This window comes from Pholcus phalangioides, unplaced genomic scaffold (genome assembly GCF_987345545.1).
Source record: "Pholcus phalangioides strain wild (caught in Gottingen) unplaced genomic scaffold, Ppha-v1.0 ptg000014l_1, whole genome shotgun sequence".
Classification (NCBI taxonomy): domain Eukaryota; kingdom Metazoa; phylum Arthropoda; class Arachnida; order Araneae; family Pholcidae; genus Pholcus; species Pholcus phalangioides.
Window position 1 is genome coordinate 11,371,690 of NW_028301607.1, and position 19,815 is coordinate 11,391,504.

At 36.6% G+C, this 19,815-nt stretch overlaps 1 protein-coding gene across 1 annotated transcript in view; it reads left to right on the plus strand.

Annotated features, from left to right (window-relative positions):
- eIF3b (eukaryotic translation initiation factor 3 subunit b) overlaps positions 1-17,493 on the plus strand; it is a 33,864-nt gene extending 16,371 nt beyond the window's left edge. The window contains exons 9-18 of the mRNA XM_089241740.1: positions 5,387-5,433; positions 6,346-6,580; positions 9,670-9,742; positions 9,981-10,103; positions 11,554-11,632; positions 13,435-13,573; positions 15,791-15,916; positions 16,034-16,111; positions 16,247-16,355; positions 17,065-17,493. Coding sequence (XP_089097866.1) covers positions 5,387-5,433; positions 6,346-6,580; positions 9,670-9,742; positions 9,981-10,103; positions 11,554-11,632; positions 13,435-13,573; positions 15,791-15,916; positions 16,034-16,111; positions 16,247-16,355; positions 17,065-17,165 — 1,110 coding nt within the window. The 3' untranslated portion in view covers positions 17,166-17,493. The remainder of the gene's footprint in view (positions 1-5,386; positions 5,434-6,345; positions 6,581-9,669; positions 9,743-9,980; positions 10,104-11,553; positions 11,633-13,434; positions 13,574-15,790; positions 15,917-16,033; positions 16,112-16,246; positions 16,356-17,064) is intronic.
- The last annotated feature ends 2,322 nt before the right edge of the window (positions 17,494-19,815 follow it).

The window sequence follows — 19,815 nt, forward strand, 5'->3', positions numbered from 1 at the left end:
AAGTTCCAGTACTTGTTGCAATCAACGGTGGAAGGATCTCGTGCGAGAGAGGTGGCGGAAAGTTTTCCACCCACCGGGGAAAATTATCAGAAGGCAGTGGACAGTTTGAAGTGTCGGTTTGGACGTGATGATTTATTGGTAGAGGTGTACGTCAGGGAACTTTTGAAGTTGGTTCTAAAGAATGCCACATCTCAAGGTTATTCAGACAGGTTATGTGTACTTTATGATAGCTTGGAGTCACAAATACGTGCCCTCGAGACTCTGGGAGTTACAACTGAGAAAAGTGCTGCGCTACTTTTTCCGCTAGTGGAATCCCGTCTTCCAGAGGAGCTACTCAGAGCTTGGCAGAGAAGTCCAAATGTTGAACATCGAAGTGATCCACAGATCCGACTGGAGAGCTTGCTCAAGTTTGTTAAATCTGAAGTTGAGTCTGAAGAACGGATCAATCTCGCAATGGCTGGATTTGGTTTGAGGGAAGTGTTGCCAAATAAAGGAGGATCTCATAGAGCAACTTGTGAGAAGGTGCCCACTGCCGCTAGTTTGCTTACTTCAAGTGTACGTGATGGAAAAGTTTGTGTTTTTTGCAATTGTAAGCATGAAAGTTCAAATTGTTTCAAGGCTCAAAAGATGATTTTTGCAGATAAACAAAAATTACTCAAAGATAAGGGACATTGTTTCAAGTGTTTGAAGGGGTCTCATCGAGCTGTCAGATGTAAACAATTCGTAAAATGTGCTATTTGTTCTAAGGGTCACCATGTTGTTATGTGTCCAGATTTAGCAAGTAACAAACCAGTTACAGGGACGTGTCAAGGTGAACGTGTCAAAGATGCTGTGAAGTTACATAAAGAAGAGTCAATCAATTTGGCTAAGTTCTCCAAATCAAATCCGAAAGTACTGTTGCAAACGCTTAATTGTTATTTAGTCAAAGGGAAGCATACTTTGAAGGTGAGAGTATTATTTGACACCGGCTCTCAAAAATCGTACATTAGAAAAGAGACAGCTTCTGTTTTAGGATATGTACCTTTGCGCCAACAAGTGCTTTCTCATTCTCTTTTTGGTGCGAGAAAAATTGGTGAAGAAGTTCATAATGTATATAAGATAGAATTAGGAAGTTTGGATGGTAAATTCCTCTGCAACTTTGATGCTCTTGAACAAGACGAAATCTGTGACAACATCCCTTCAGCACAGAATGGACCTTGGATGGAGGAATTGAGATCTATGAAAATTTTTGTGGAAGATGCTGAAGATACAAAAGGTGTTGACGTGTTGATTGGAGCTGATGTGGCGGGAAGATTATTCACTGGAAGGAAAAGGGTTCTCAAATGTGGACTTGTTGCTATGGAGACCTGTCTTGGATGGACTTTGCTGGGAAAGACTAATATGTATTTGGAAGATGGAGATACAGTAGCAGCAACGACCATTGCAATGTTTGTAAAAGAATCCAAGATATCAGATCTTTTCGACCTTGATGTGCTTGGCACAACTGATCCCGCTGCCACAAAACTGAAGCAAGAGAAGGAGTTTCTGACCAAACAATTTTTTGAAGAGACTGTCCAGGTGAATACAGATGGCAGGTATGAAATTGCTCTACCTTGGCGTGAAGATCATTCACCCCTACCCTCTAATAAGGACTTGGCTGTAAAGAGGTTGGACACCATGACCAAGAGACTCCATACAGAAAATTTGTTCAACTCATATGGTGATGTCTTCAAGGAATGGGCGTCCTTAGGTATCATCGAAGAAGTACCAGATGAAGCTGTAGAAAAAGAACATTATTTGCCTCATAGACCGGTTGTCAAGAAACAAGGAACCTTCAAGGTGCGTCCTGTGTTTGATGCTTCAGCTAGGAAGGTAGGATCGCCCTCTTTAAATCAGTGTTTGGAGCCTGGTCCCAACTTGTTGGAATTGATCCCTAACCTTCTTCTAAGATTCAGAGAATTCAAGTATGGGCTCACTGCAGATATTGAGAAGGCTTTTTTACAAATAAGTGTACGTCCAGGAGATCGCGATTATCTACGTTTCTTGTGGTGGAATGAGAAGGAAAACTTGATGATCCTGCGTCATTCTAGAGTTGTATTTGGCGTCAAAAGTAGTCCATTTCTCTTAGAAGCTGTTCTGGATCATCACTTGAAGAAATACTTAAATTATTCAAAATTCCAACACACTGCTGAGAAACTCCTCAAGAACTTCTATGTTGATAATCTTGTCATCAGTCTGGATAATGAATTTGAAATTCCATATTTCATTGAACAAGCTCGTTCAATCATGGCTGAAGGAAAGTTCAATTTGAGAGGATGGCAGTACACAGGAGATGACAACCCAGATAAATTCACAGCACTTCTAGGACTTGTGTGGGATCGTGAAAAAGATGTTCTTAAAATGAACTTGGATTGGTTGGAGACTTACGAATTTGATAAGATTTCCAAAAGGACAATTCTTTCTGTGACTCACAAAATTTTTGATCCTATCGGTTTCTTGTGTCCTGTTTTGCTGAAACCTAAGCTGTTGTTACAGAGAATGTGGAGGGATGGCTTGTCATGGGACAATGAGGTGAAAGATGATTTGAAAAAGGAGTTTATGGATTGGTATGTGGACCTTATTCTTTTGAGGGATGTGTCCATTGAGCGTCATTTTTTGCATGAATCAGAGAGTAAGAAAAGTGTTAGTGTTCACACCTTCTGCGATGCAAGTGGCTATGCATACGCCGCTGCAGTCTTCATTCGTGTTACGTGTTTGCAGGGCATCAAAGTCCATCTATTGGCAGCTAAATCTAGAGTTTCTCCTGTGAAGCCCGTCTCTATCCCTCGTTTAGAACTGTTGGCTGCCACGGTGGGAGCTCGCTTATGTAAATCTGTTTTAGAGGGGCTCCAGTGGAAGGATATTGAACAACATTTTTGGACTGATTCTACCACAGTATTGACCTGGATACAACAAAATGAACCGTGGAATGTTTTTGTACATAATCGAGTACAGGAGATAAGGAAGTTGACAGATCCAGACCTCTGGAGATATATTCCAGGGACTAGCAATCCTGCTGACCTGCCATCAAGAGGCTGTTCAGCCAGACAATTGTTGTCAAATAAATGGTGGAAGGGACCTACATGGCTTTCACAACCAGAAGCAGAGTGGCCTGCTACAGAACTTGTATTTGACAGAGATGCTATCTTAAGAGAAAAAAAGAAATCTACATCAAGTTCTGTAACTATTTGTTCATTGAGCCAGTCAACTACTGAAGGAGATGGAGATGCATCTCAATTCGACTACTATTTCTCAAGCTATGACAAGATGATTCGAATGATGGCCTGGATGTTGAGATTTATTTCTAACTGTCGTGTTTCTAAATCTTTGAGAGTGACTGGAGAATTATCGTATGAAGAAGTCAAAAGAGCAGAAATCAAGTTGCTGAAAGTTGTGCAAAACGAATACTTCTTGGATGAAAAGAACAAAAAGAAATTGAGTTCATTAATGCCATTCACAGATAATGAGGGACTTTTGAGGTTGAAAACCAAGATAACTTACAGGAAAGATACGTTTGATTTTCGCAGTCCTATCGTTTTGCCTTCAGACCACAAGGTGGTAAAGCAACTAATAATGACAGAGCATAAGAAGAATTCACATGCTGGGACTCAGATGCTGTTGAATATTCTAAGAGAACATTATTGGATTTTGAATGCAAGAAAAACTGCAAGATCTGTTTTGGCTAAGTGTGTTGTTTGCTTGAGGCATGCCAAACAGACACTGACTGCTCCAACATCTTCGCTGCCTGAAAACAGAATAAAAGACGCAAGTGTTTTTGAGATTGTTGGAATCGATACAGCTGGGCCCTTATACTTGAAGGGAAATATCAAGGCGTGGATATGCATATACACCTGTGCTGTATTTCGAGCTGTTCATTTTGAACTTTTATCATCTCTATCTACTGAGGCTTTCCTGCAAGGTTTTCGGAGATTTATTGCACGTAGAGGTAGGCCCTCTATTGTTTACTGTGATAACGGTACCAATTTTGTGGGTGCTTCCAATCAATTGAAACTGGTTGACTGGGATGAAATTGCCCGACATAGCACTACAAAGAGAATTCAGTGGTTCTTTAACCCACCTACTGCTGCCTGGTGGGGTGGTTTTTGGGAACGATTGATTGGTGTTACCAAACAGATTTTGAGAAAGGTTCTTGGTCGATCTCTTCTGTCATATGAAGAACTTTTGACTGTGTTGTGTGACACTGAGTCAATAGTGAATTCTAGACCACTTACCCATGTATCAACTGTGGATAGTAGCTTAATTCCGCTATCACCAAACAGTTTCTTGCAAGACATCTGTGAAACTGGAGTGCCTGATGTTGATCAAATTGATGAAAAAAGTCTTAATAAGAGAATGAAGTATCGACAGCAATTGGTAAATGACCTTCGGAAAAGATTTCGATCTGAATATTTGGGGCTTCTGATTCAGAGGGGTGAGTGTAAGAAATATGACAAGCAGATAAATGTTGGTGACATTGTGCTCATTGGAAATGATTCAACAAAATCTATCGAATGGCCATTGGGACTGGTAACAGAGATATTGCCTGGCAGAGACCAAGTGAAAAGATTGGTGCGGCTGAAAACATCTAAGGGTGAATGCCTGAGACCAGTTCAGAGACTTATCCTCCTAGAAGTCTCAGCGGATGATACTCAAAGGTCCAAGATGCAGGAGGTGAAGACTAGGTCTGGCAGGACAGTAAAAGCTCCTACAAGACTGAAACTTTGAAAATTGTCTCATTTTTTTTTTATTTTGACTAATTGAAAATAATTTTTTTTTGCCTTCGAGTTGAAGTCGCAATTTTGCATATCATGTTTGTTCTTAGATTTTGATGAGGATTAAGTTGTTTTCCAACAACTTAAGGTGGGAGGATGTCAAGTCTTGTATGGGCTTTTCGGATATTTTTTATAATTATTATTATTTTTCTGTTCATGTGAGTGGCAACAGTTAGTTTTGTCAAGCTGGCGAGTCCAGTCCAGTCTTGGAGTGTTCCTTTAAAAAGATGTAAATAAAAACACGTTAAGTTTTTTTGTCGCTCTTCAAATTAATAATTGAACCCGCGATGCTGGTAGCAGTTAATTTCCCCGGCCAGCACGTTTCGAACTGAACACTGATGCTAATTTTTTTTGTCGCCATGGTGACCTGCTCTGCTAAAAATAATCTGAATACAGGCATCCCTCACTTTGCGCGATTTCACTGTAACACAATTTTGAAAATTTGATTTTATAAATCGCCACCCGCAAAATTTGTCCTGGAGTTTGATGCTATTTTACCTTTCAATAGTTAATTGAAATGGAAGAAACTTAATTTTTATTAACTAATGCGCATTTCGACGACTTTATTTCATGTAATTTTATTGTTATTTTTTCAGTCATTTGGTCTACTAGGCAAAAAAAGTTTCAAGGTTCCAGGAATAAAGTGAGTTCTTGGTTTCGATTTTCATTCCAAATTGATTTCTGTTAGTTTCAACATCATAACGGTGTTAATTAAAGTAATCCATTTGATGCTTGTCTTTCTAAGTTTGAAAAATAGATGACAGCACTAAAATTCATGCACAACACTAGATCAGGGCATGAGAGAAATTAATGAAAAAGATTTAGGAGTCAAGTGTATTGTAAGTCGCAGGTTACCATTGCGACTGAAGAATTGGTGTTGAAACCTAAAATTTTCTATATATGATGACTCAATTGGAGTTTAAGGACGACGACAAAAATTTTGGAATTTATATACATATGTAAAAAGGTCACCAGGGCCAAGGAAAGACTAAAAATTTATTTTCGCTATTTGTCTCGGGTGGGACGGACGCTTGGCTCCCAAGAAATTGGGCTGGCGCCAAACTTTTTTTCTGCAATTTATCCAGCTTTGGCATTTACACATAGAAAATTTCAGTTGCCAATACCAAGTTTTTAGTTGACCTGGCTTTTGAGATTTTGCAAGCCCTGTACTAGATACTCATTCAGACTTAGATACACATGCACACTTCTGTCATAACCCATTTTGGGAGTAAACTGCCCATAGCAATAGACTGGGGTTGTACTCACTTTGAATGAATGAAGCTGAGGCACAGGCCCATCATTTCAACTTTTTCCTGTGGTTAAGGGATATACATACATATACTCAGTGTATGTGTATATATTTCACCATTTTGTCCATTTCTCTCTATTCTATTTTTAAAGCTGCTCCTTCCCCTAAATGATGGCCCTGATCTGACGTCTATAATTTAAATCTGTAATCATAAGTTTTCTTTTTTTGTGAATATATAACATGTCACTGTTTATGAATGCAAGCACTCTTAATTTAATATTGTTTGTGTTTTTTCCCTTATGCCAGGAATTTTTCTTGGTCACCAACTCAGAACATAGTGGCGTATTGGGTTGCTGAAGAAAAGGATGTACCAGCGCGAGTCACTTTGCTGGAGATACCCAGCAGGAATGAGTTAAGAACAAAGAACCTCTTCAGTGTGGCGGACTGTATGATGCATTGGCAAAAGTCTGGTGGATATCTGTGTGTGAAAGTAGATCGGTATACAAAAATTAAAAAGGAGAAAAATGAATGCAAGTACAGTGTAGGTTTGCTTTTCGTTCTTCATGTATTTAATGAGAAAGTATAAAACCTGCTTAATGATATTTTATTAGAGTTGTCATAAATACCAGTATTTCTCAACCCGGGACCATATGGGTCCCTTGTGGTACCAGGATATTATAAAAGTGAAAAAATTAAATGGAGGGGTAGCCAGGGCAGGTGACTAAGTGGGCCACAGAGAACTGTGAAAAAAAAAAAATTATACCTGAAGAAATTAGTTCCTATGTGAAATTTGTTGGGGGAAAATTGAAACTTTTTTAAATAATCCATACTAATATGCCCACAGAACCAGGATCCATACTAATATGGACCCTCCAGACATTGCGCAGGAAGGCCCTCATATCCATTGGAGGGCTTACATCATAGTTTCCCAACCTTTTTTGTTCTACCGTCCCCTTCAGAAATTTTTTCTCCCATCGCCCGCCCTTCAACGCAATCTAACCCATAGGATCCTATGCTATACCCGAATGAACACCAGAACTTTGCCACTAGACTTATCCTGCTGCCGAGATCTCTTCCAGCCCAGCTTCGTGGCAGAGTCTGGAACAATCTATGCTATACCCGTATCTTCTACTGCCCCCAGTAACATTCCAGGTTAATGCCCACGTTGGGAATCACTGGCTTACATGATGGGAATTGGTACAGTGGAACCTGCTTGAAATGATGTATCAAGTGACTGAAATCATATTTCAGTCACTTGCTCACTAGCTATAAACAATCTATGCTATACCCGTATCTTCTACTGCCCCCGGTAACATTCCAGGTTAATGCCCACGTTGGGAATCACTGGCTTACATGATGGGAATTGGTACAGTGGAACCTGCTTGAAATGATGTATCAAGTGACTGAAATCATATTTCGTCTTATAAAATTGCACGTCAATTCACTTTTTCTAAATAGGGCTAGCTTTTGATTCTGTTTAAGATAGGTTTCTCTTGAATTTGTGTGTTTGTCTTGGACAGGTTTCACAGTAAAATGCTTTTTGAGAGTAAATAAATATAATCATTTCTTCTCCAGCTCTGTACAATGATCCAGAACATCACTTTGTATGTGTTATGGGTCTCAAGTGCAGAGGTGGGCCTTATGAAAATGAGATTCGGTCGAAATTTTCAACTGTAAGCATGTAGATTGGTAGGCACATTTCTAGCCAGGTAAGGGGCCTCAAAAAATCACTTTGCCCAGGAGCCACGATACTTTTAACCTTTACAGCGGCAATCCCGGGATATTTCCTCAGACCTCATCTGCTTTATTTCAGTCATCCTGAAATATTTCTGGTTCTTAATTTGCTTTTATTTCCAATGTGGCAGTTATAATGCAGATCAGGAAAGTTTTAAAAACTGCTTAAAAGGTTAAAACGACTCTACATAGAATGTCCACAAGGAGGAGGGTCATTGCCTAAGGGAAAATGTGAAAATCATTGTACAGCGAACCTGTCTAAGACAGACACACTGTATGAGACAAACCGGTCTTGAACAGAAACAAAAAAAAGTTTCTCATCAATGAATAGTGCATTGATTTTCAATATTTGCACCTTTATAAAGTGAAACATTATTTCAGTCTCTAGTAGGGCTGCGCAAATCCAGGTTCCAGGTTGCCATGGCGACTATGAAATTTGTATTGGCAAATGAAATTTTCCTTGTGCAGTTTCTAAATTGCAGGCTTAGAGCAGCACAAAATATTTGGAATTTATAGCAGCATATCTGGCAACATGAAAGAGAATCATGGCCTGAAAAAGTCAAAAGAAGTATTATTTTGCACCTTTTTCCTTTGGGTAAAAAAATTTTTTTTTGCTCTTTGTCCAGTTCCAGCCTCGCATTTTTGTGCAGGCACCACCCCCTATGGATATGATGGCCTTCTCGTACTATGTCTTCTGAATGGGGAGCCGTGTGTTCATATGACTCTGGTTCTATGGACAGTTCTGCAGGAGTCACTGCCAGTCCGGAAATTGAATTTACCATTCAAAGGATTTTTGTTTACTACAAATTTACCAAAAAAAAAAAACCCCCAGTTCAACAAGTGGAAAGGATCTTGCTCTTGGATTGTGGCGAGTGAGTATAAAACATGTTCCAAAAGGGGGGGGGGGAAGAAAGTTGTTTTTTAATGTCCTATAGGTAATCTTGCACATTATCTGATTTTCACACTTTAATGGTAATGTACGGTGTGAACACTTAAATCCCCCTGCTCCAAATTACTGACAAACCATTGATCCTACGACCATACTTCCAGTTATAAAAAGTATTCAAATTTCAAATAACGTGTAGACTTCAGATATATAATATCCATATTGCAAAAGGGGGGTTCTATAGTTATTGAAATAAAAAAATTAACTTTTCATTTGGCCACCATCCTAAAAAACCTGATTAGAAAGTTTGTGCTGTCTTTACTGAGGTAAAAAAAAACCTCATTTCTAAGTACACTATTCGCTGAGATAATTATTTGAATTCAAAAATCGCTAAAAACAAGCAAAAGAATAGCATGAACTGACAGACTCATAGTGTTGTCCTTTCCCTCCTTTTTAGTGATTTTTTAAAAATTCCAATATCTTAGTAAATATTGCACTTAGGAACATGAAATTTTTTTGTTGGCCTCAGGAAAGAGAGAGAGAGGACAACAACCTTTTCTTAATTGGGTTTTTGAGGACTGGGTGTCTGAATAAAAATTTAATTTTTTTATTTCAATAACTATTCTCTCAACTCCGTGCAATATGAATGACACATCTGGTCCACACGCTATTTGGATATTTTTTGTAACTAGAACTATGCCCCTAAGACTATGATTAACGATTCATTAATAATTTGCAACCATGGGACCCCAAGTCTTAACTCTATAATCATACAGAGTGAATTCTGTCTCTCCATTTTCACAGGGTTAACCCGGAATAATGAAAATCTGTGAATAATGTAAACTCTTATTTTTTCGACCGAGGGTCGACTGTACTACATTACTTCAAATGTTGAGATTACTTTTTTTTAAAAATTTATTTAACTTCGTTTTCATTATATTTTGTGTTCTTTGTCACTTTCCCCCCGCACAGTCTCTAATTTATTTATTTTTCTATGCTTTCTATAATAGGGAATGTATTATAACTTTGAAATATTCCATATGAGGGAAAAACAGATACCCGTAGATAGCACAGAGATTAAAGGTATTTTTTTTCCTCTTTTCTCACATTATTTTTGATTATGGTAGATTGACAAATGAGCATGCTATTTAGACTACCTCAGCGGCTGAACAAAACTTTATTTTTGTTTGTACATAAAATTACTTCAACTGCAAGTTCTGAAAGTTGAAAATTTTATATAAAACAATGTTTAAGTTATGATTTAATGAAATAAAGTTATTCAAAATTATTTGTTTCTATTTCGTTTCATTTTTGTAAATAGAGAACATAACAGCGTTTGCGTGGGAGCCTGTAGGGAACAAATTTGCAGTTATTCATGGTGACTCACCGCAGATCAATGTGAGTTTTTATGGAGTGAAGTCTGGTGGAACGGTGAACTTATTAAGTAAGTCTGGTTTTGGGAAACTCCATTTTAATGATGTTTTTCCCCCCTATACACATATTGATTTATTCATGCATTTTCATAGGTCAAAACTGTTTATACAGAACCCCCCCCCCTCTTAACTGTCACCACTTCAGATGCAGTTACCCCTTTTTTATGGCCCAATTGATAATTTTCCTCTTATAATAATAATAAAAATTATGTGTTTCAAACCCATGATTAACGGTGAGCCTTTCTTTATGGATGAATCGTCTGTGTCTGCAAAAGGGGGAAGGGTGTTTCACTGTATTATAATTTCTATACACAGGGGCAGCTCTTGGGCTGTGTGGCTACATGGGATGCTGCTCTAGGAGGGGCAAAAAAAACTTTGTCTACCAAAATAGTGGGGGGGGGGGGGGGTTGGGTTTCAAAATTATGTCCAGCACTGAGATTTTTCCTCAAGGCGCCCCTATCCATAGAGAAGCTCCAGCTTCATATATTATCATCTTAAAATGAAAACCTCTTACATAAAAAAATTTCCAACTTTACAACAATAGAAAAAGGGATGGGATGTCCCATCAACAACACACATACATGGTACCTTTTTTGCTTCGTAGAAAGCAGATCTGTGCTGATTATTTTTTTTAACAGTTGTAATTGGTTAGTTATGATGTTATCAATCTAAACTGTCTAAAGTAGTTTTCGAAAAAAATTGATGTACAGGGTTTTCATTATAAGGTGGCGATATGTTACATTGGGGTTTTACAAAGGTTTTACACCTCAGATGCCAGGTTGCCATGGCGACTACAAAAAAAATTGGAATTGGCACCTAAAATTTTTTATACATAACTAAATTAGGGTCTAAGTACAGCACAAAATTTTCAGAAATTATGTTATCATGTCTGTTGATATGGAAAGAGGTCCTGAGGTCCCAGATAAATTGGAGAAAACTTGATTTTGGATCATTTTCCAAAGGAAAAAGAATGCTTTTCTCCTATAGAATTTGGCTGGTGCCTAATTTTTTTTTCCCGATTTGTCAAGCCCTGGGCTGCATGTAATTTTGTGAAAGAGGATAGAAGTACATAATTGAATTGGTGAAGCTCCAGCAGCAATACTTTTCAACATGAAAAAAAAAAAACAAAAAAACCATAGCTGCAACAAAGTATAGTTTTGAGTATATGAATAGCCAATATCTGGTGACTGATAAATTCTGTTCTTATTGCTACTTGATAAGAGTCCATTGGTACTCATGGAAAAATGCTTGGAAAAAAAGAACGGAAGTTATTGAATAGGCTATAGCTTTGAACCAGCTCCTGGAGCCTAAAATGAACTTTTAGTGTGTGCCTAGTAACTTTTAGTAAAGCCTCTTATTATAGGGAATTTTGGTTATTCTTTTCAGTAAATTATGTAATTGCAGTAATTATTAAACAGCTGCATTTATATTACTAATAATTTTGGTTTCCTCTTATCTCAGAAAAAATGGAAAGGAAGCAATGCAACAGGTTGTTTTGGTCACCTAATGGACAGTTCATTGTACTAGCTGGGTTGAGAACGTAAGTATGCATTCTATTGTGTAATTTACTGTGTGTGTACACATTCATTTGTTGCTGTTTGCCATAAAAAGTGCAGATTTTTTTGTTTTTTTTGGTTGGTGGTGGGAGGGATAGAGCATTACAGAATAAGGTGAAACAAATTTTCCAGCAGATTGTTAAAATGATTATAGATATGAGTGTATTAAATGAGTGTAGTATAGATCAGAGTTTAACCTTTTTACACCTGCAGACGTGTTAAAATAGTTGAGTAATTTTTCAGAGCAGCAGAATTGGGCGAAAGAATTTCTATACCGACAAAAAATGAATAAAAGAAATACAGTGATACTTCGGCTAGCAAAGATGATTCATTCTTTAATCACGTACATTAGTGGAAATCTTCATTAGCCGAAATATTTTCCATAGGTTTCTATGAAAAATTGTTTGATTCGTTTTGGGTTCTGCCAAAAATTCAAATATAAGTTTTTAAAACACAGGAATGCTATAAGAAAGACAAAAACTGAATGAAGGCTAAAATGGACAGCTTCAAAAGTGAGTAAAGGAGAATCTACAGGAGGATGAGAGATTGGAAGCCTTTTTATTTTACACTAATGTATGCACACACACAACCGTAGGTGTCCCTATCCATTTGTGATATGGTCAGCTCATTCCTGTGTTTGATGCATTTTATTGCAGACAGAAAAGATATTCTTGAATATCCAGACTGTTCAGTTTGATACTCAGAGTCTAGCAGTGAAAGAAAACACACTCTGAAGTTTCTTTTCTTTGACGCTCCTTTTCTTTAATGCACATTTTCTATCAGCTGAATCTGTTATTTCACATGAAATAGTTCTGAAACTTTCAGAAAGATAAGTGGAGCTAAGTCAGGAAAAAAAGATTCAGGGGTGGACATGAGTTAATCGTACTCAAGCGAGAGTAATTCTGATGATAATTGACACCAAAATACAGCTGACAGTACGGCTTTTTATGTTAGCACTTGCATCCATATCAATAAAAATGTTTGTTAGCTAAAGCAGGAAAAACTTTGTCAGCTGAAAAATTTGAAGTCAAGGTTTTTGTTAGCCAAGGTATCACTGTAATTTAGGGACCAGCAAAAGATAAATAAAATAGGAATAATTTACAGAATGACTGAAGATAAATAAATAGAAATATTTTGTAGATCTAAAAATAATTAAACAGGTAAAATAATTAATGATGAGCCAGCACAATAAGTAGGAGTAATAAATATGTAGGAAGGGAATAATTTGCAGACCAACTAAAAATAAATCAATATATTGCATAGAAATACAATAGTTCTTCTGGAGCAGTGCAGTACTGATCGAAATTATTTTTACTGGAAAATTGACAAGTTCCACTTGTAATCATCACCTTAAACTTTTTTCATATATCTACATCCCCACAGCTTTTGAGATATGGTGATTTTTCAGTTGTCCTTATACTTTTTCTTCCACCTTATTTGCATGGTTAAAACCTTGTTTTATTATTAAAAATGAATAATAACTGATTAATACTCTTTTTCCCATATTTTTTACTGCACATGCAGAGCCCTTCAAGCACCAGGAGTGGTGTAGTCTTTTGCTGTGTTTGTGGTCTCTTTCAATGTTATAAGATTTGTCAATTCACAACAATAATTGCAATTCACAAATATAATCAGATGATTTTAGATTTGAAGTTCATTAATATTTTTCAAAGTATGTTTATTTATTAGTGTTTGCACCAGAAATGAAAAAAAAAAAAAATCTTGAAATATCGTATAGTAATATAGGATATTCACACTGTTCAAACTTCTCATTTTGATATTACAGGATGACTGGGTCATTGGAATTTGTAGATACTTCAGACTTTACCACCATGAATTCAAGCGAGCATTACATGGCTACTGATATTGAATGGGATCCCACAGGACGTTATGTGACATCTTATATTAGTTGGTGGATGAATAAAGTATGAAAATTTTTTACAGATTTTTATCATAAAAATACTGGTTACACCATAGTATTGGGTTTTTGCAGAACTGCAAGTTACACTATGTGATCAGTACTAGACAGTACAATATACCTACCATGCCTCCCAGATTTCAAGTATTATCTGTCAGATTTCTCAAATTCTTAAATCGTAAGGCGAAATAGTCCCTAATAGATGTTCTTTCACCTTCAGAAGAAATCTTATTTCATGGAAAGAGCGAGAATTTTCGTGCTCACTATCATGATAATTATACTCCCCAGATAGGTTTACAAAAGAAAATGTCTCAATGATGGGAAGGTGAAAATGCACTGATTTGGTACATTAAATGCAAGGAATTTTTTTCCTGGAGATGATGTTGATCATCTATTTTACTAGCTTTTAATTTACAAGCTGCAAGTTTTTACAAACTAGTCTTTTGATCAGAACAATACCATTCTTTTGAAATCTTTTCCATTTATGCAAACTAATTAGTCAGCTGTGTATGGGTATGTAAAAACAAGCAGCACCTGTTCACGGTTTTTCAAAATGTATAGATTGTACTGTATATGAGATATTTCGTGGCATGCACCAGTTTGTTAAAAATTTCTTGGAGGTATATTTACTAGAAGCATGCACAGTGTAGTTGTGGTAGAGTGGAACCTCCCATAGCAAACATTCCTTGTTAGTGAACACCTCCCGTTAATGAACACTTTTGTCCATGGAAGAAGTCCATGGAACAGGGCTTTAATATACTTCACTATATATATATCATAGCTTCCAGGTTTCTCAGATTTTCCAAAAGGCTCCAGAATTTCAATTCTTATCTCCCAAATTTCGATCATGATTGTGAAAAATCCCTTCTTTTCTGGAAAAACATTATTCCAAAATAATTTACCCAGAAAAAAATGTTTTTGTTTTTAATCCCTGAAATGGCATCACAGGTATAATGCAAATTGTCACCACTGCTACAAATAACAAAATATTTCACATTCGATTGTGGAGGGACGACGACTCAAAACTAGCCAAAAAACTTGAATGAAGTACTTTATTGTTATTTCATGCAATTTAAATTACACCTGTGACATCATTTCAGGAAAACCAACAGTCTTTTTTCTGGGCTGCTGTTGTGGTCATATTGACAGACCCTGGTTCGAGCACCACCATCGCTACAGTGGTGGTTGACTAAAGTTGGTTTTCTGTGGTTCCCAACTTTGAGGCACAAATGCAAGCTGATTTCCCCGTCAAAAAGTCTCGCCACAGAGAGCAACAGGCCTACAAACAGTACAAATATTTGGCCACTACACATCACTCACTTGAGAAAAGCAAAAAGGGCCATCGTGAGATCACAGCACGAGTATTTATACACATTTGAAAACAATGCTGTTGCCACCAAAAAATTTCTGTAGTAAAGAAAATATCGGTTCGGCGTAAATAAGCACTGTCACAGATATAAGACTATTTCATTTTCAGGAGTAAAATTTACCAAACAGCCAGCATCAATTTACCTTTTTGTATCCGAAATTTTTGGCACAACTTGTTTATGCTTTCAGGGGTGTTGAAAGTGTTTGGAACCTGTGGGTGCTAGTCCTTAGTTCTATATAGAAAAGTTTGATTTCTCAATTCTGGGGTGCTCAGACTCTCGCTACAAACTCTTGTGGATAATGGAGTTCCCACAGCTCTTCCCCCCAGCTCTGATGCCACTGTCTTCTTTGACCTTATGTCTCTATATCCAGTTTTGGCTCAATGGCGAATTGTTCGTTCACTTTGAGAGTAGTAATTACAAATAATTTAACCTCCTACTTTGTGCGATGATTGGTGATGGCTTGCGCTATGTCATGTTTTTGCGAAGGAAGAAAAATCCCAACTTTTTTTTTCTTTCAAAAAAATACTTTTTGTATTTATTTTTGTAGAGGATTTGGGTCCACACACAAAGATCCCTAATTTTAATTCTCCGAAGTTGGCATTTATGATATATTAATGCCCACTCTCTGTTAGCTGGCAAAAATTTCTGTCTTAGTGGCTGTTATTGAGAGGTTCCACTGTAGTTAGGGATCATCGTTTTCCTAAACGACTACTTGCATTCCTGACTCGCTCAGAATGTATTGATGGTTTAGAAGGGCTAGTATTTGTTTTGTGTGTCAAAAATTGCATTCATACTTGACCAATATGAGTAGCGTTGTTTTCTGTTTTGTTAATTTCTTTTTTACAACTTTACAGGGTGATAATGCTTACTGGGTATGGTCATTCCAAGGGAAGTTACTGCGCAAACATATTATGGAAAAATTCTGCCAGCTGTTATGGCGGCCTCGACCACCAACTCTGCTTGCTGAGGATAAAATAAAAGTAAGCACTTTTTTTTGTTTGCAGCAGTCTCTCAATTTAGTAATGAACAATATTCATTGTGTAATCTTCTATTTCTGCTGAAATTTCACACATTTAATTTCTTTTCTGTGGTTATAGGAAATTAAGAAGAACTTGAAAAAATACAGCTCGCAGTTTGATATCAAAGACAGGATGACGCTTTCTAAGGCTTCCAAGGTGAATAATCTTGGCAGTACTTTTTTCTTCTTAAATATGATATAATATAAAATTGTTTAACTCTTGTGTAAGTTAGATAATCATGTCTCACCATGGATTGTGTGTAATTGTTTGATTCCCCCCTCCCCACCTCAGGAACTCGTAGAAAAGAGGAAAAAGCTTATGGATGAATTCAAGGCTCTGAGGCAGAAAAGAATAGAAGAGTACAATGCTAGGAAAAAGCAAAGGCTCGAACTTCGAGACAGTAAGATTGCAGAATTCTGATATTTTCTATTCTTTGTATTTCTGAAATCATTGAGTGCCATTGACCCACCTATAGCAATTTTTCAAGAGATCTCACATCATTTTTATGTATTGTGAATTGCTTAGTTGCTATTAGGTAGCATTCTCATTTAGAAAAAGTTTGCTGTGCATATACAGATGCTAGGATCTAGCACAGCCAGAGGCTTGCTTGTTATAGGCATGCTTTTGATGTGAATGTCTCACACTCAATACTTGATGAGTAAAAACACATAATTTTTGTATTTAAGAAATAGATGTGATAAGTCTAAAATGTGCCAGTTTTTATGAATGAAATTTGATTTTCACCACTTTTTTGTGAATCTCAATAATTTACACTAATCTACACAGTGAAAATTATTAGTAATTTTGCCGAGCACTTGAATATTCAAAATTTTTACAGAATACAGTACTTTAATAATTAACCTTGTCATTAAACTTGAAAAAAATGGTATGTTAGTTCAGTTCGCATTTTTGTGAATAAATTCAGAATTTTGATTTGAACAATATTTTTGCCAACAATTACATGCGTATAATGTGCCTACCTTGCTCACTTTTAATAATCAGGTAAATTTACAGCCATTACTGCCTAAATATTCTAACTGAACAGACTTGTGCTTCAATCAAATATTTGTTTCCGAAACTGATTCTCCTCTTTTCTTTTTTCCCTGCAGATATCGATACAGATGAACTGGATGCAGATACTGACAATCTGGAAGAGGAGGCCGTGGAATTCCTCATTAAAGAAGAAATAATAGTTTTGGAAGATAATTGAACATTAAATACTGTGATGCCAGACTTGAGAAGCGTGAATGGTTTCACTGTTCTGCGTTAACAATTTTTCTACTCCCTGGGAGTTGTTATTGGGGGGAAGGGGTATTTTCTTGTCAATTTCACGGTTGTTTCAAGCCAAGTACAATTTCATTTGCCATCTTCAGGGAGTCGAAAGGACGATTCTCTCCCAAAACTCAAATTGAACATTTCATCCATTTTTTTAAACGAAAAAATAAATAGTAACAGCTGTGTCAAATATATGAAGTCTTTTTTATATATAATCAGAGTTATCTCCATTTTGCTTAAATTAAAACAAAACAAACAACCTATACATGTATCATTTTTTTTTTCATCTTTCCTTTCGTAGCTTGCAGTATTCATAAATGAAATCTGTTTCTATACCATCAAGCATGATTAATTGGTTCTTTGAGCAAGCTGTTGGTAGACCATATTTAACTTGATGATGGTGCAGTGTGATACTTCAGCTGACAAAGAATCACTTTTATTAGCCGTAACAGGATTTTCCATAGGTTTCTATGGAAAGTCATTTAATAATTCGTTCCTGGATCTGCTTTAAATTCGAAGATAAGTTTTTTGAACACTAAAGAAGCACTGTGAAAAAAAAAACCACACAAAAATGACCAAAGGCTGAAATGAACATCTTCACAAAAGAATTTACAGAAAGTTCAGAAAGATCCTATTCTTGAAGTTGATCTGAAGATTGAGGAAGATTTGAAAAGATTTTTTTTTATTTGTGCATGACTGAAACTATAGGCTCCCCCTTTTTATGCAGTTTCTCTTCACTCAATCTTTCATTTTTACATGAAATAGTTGGAAAACTTTCTGAAAGAAAAGTGAAGGTACATCTGGTAGCTTCCGAGGGAGACATAATTGGGATAGAGTGCTAGTGTTTCCAATAATGGTTGGCATAAAAATTCAACATGGTTGTGTTATGTTAGCAAGTACATCAAAATCAACAAAAATCCTTGTTAGCTGAATCCGTATTCGTTAGCTAAGATAGAAATATCGCAAAAAAAATCTTTGTTAGACGAAAAATTCATAAGCTGAAGTATCGCTGTACGCTGTTGTTTTTTTAATGACATTGTTCAACAGTTTATTGTTATGGTCTTCACATGGTAGAAGCTTCAATGGTCGGTTTTGGAGGAGAAAATATCAGACCCCGCCCCCCACTTTACAGAATCATATAGCTATGTGGCTTTCCCACAGCTAGCTTGAAGATCCGTGACATCATTGAATGGCGTTACTAATCAATAGAGTGATTTTTGTAGCTATGTTGAAACCCCACAAAAAACCAATGATGGTAAAGGCCAAAGCAAAAAAAAAAAAAAAAATTGTTGTTGGTTGGCTTTGATAGCCTGTTCGAGTTTCGAAGATAACGAAACAAAAAGCTGTGCCTTAAAAAAAAAATCTGCATGGGCTTCCAACTAGGAATCCGCGGAACACTGGGTTGGAATTCCGCATCATTAAATGCCACGGAAAAATCCCGGAACCCGGGGAAGCTTTCAAAGAAGAAAACTTTCTTATTACTAATAGAGTACTCTCGTTAATCTGGCATTATATTAGACCAGGGTGTGCCAGATTGCTGAAAAAGCCTATATGAATAATATAAACTTCTGCACAGTGACATGTTTTCCTTTTTTATGTTGAAGAAAACTCGCCAAAGAAAACTCTGGATTTAGTACGGGCCGGATTAGCGAGACTACTGAACTCTCAAAGCTGTTCTTTATTTTGAATTTTAATGATATAGTGTGTGTCAAAAAATCAGCGGATCGAAAGAACAGCATAAATCAGGAAGAGTCCGTTAGTTTAATGCTGTTTTTGCCCTACTTTCCTCCGATTTTGAATTCAAAAAATCTCTGGTGCGAATATTGCACTTAGAAAAGTGGAATTCTTTTGATGGCATCGGGAGAGGCAGGGCAACAACTTTCTAATTGGGTTTTTGAGGACGGCCCGTATAGAAAGTTAATTTCTGTTTATTGTAATAACTATACAACCCCTTGCAATATGAATGATTTATCTGAGTTTTACACATGATTTGGATGAATTTTCTAATTGGAAGTATGCCTCTAGGTTCTAATACACGGTTCGCCAGTAAAATGTGGCAAGGGGAATTAAGAGTGGTCATCCTGTATATACAGTATATTATATTGGAAACATCATTGAACTGGAACTACTGCTGTCACACCTGTTGAATAAAATATACAACTCTTCTTCGATTGAAATCGATGACCGGTTTTTGATTAGTGTGCTGCATAACAACTCAATATAGTATGATAGTTGAATTGTCAAGTTTGCTTAAAACCTTCAGCGGTTGTTTTTAAGCAGACGGTAACTTGACATTAGTAAGATGAACAAGACTTTTTGAAATTGCAATACAACTGGGTCTGGTCTATAATCTTCGTGATTTAGAGCTAGCTTGAAGAAAGAAAGGAGAATGTTTCGTACTACTTTTCCGCATTTCTCTTATACAAATACAACGCCACAACAGACAAAATGCCCAACGAGGTGGCTGATAAAAAGATGCCCATAAAAATATGGTTGTCATATGTTTCAAAAATACAGCGACCCAATTAAAAATGCAATTAACACAAATTACAAACAATATATACACATGATAAAATATTATACAA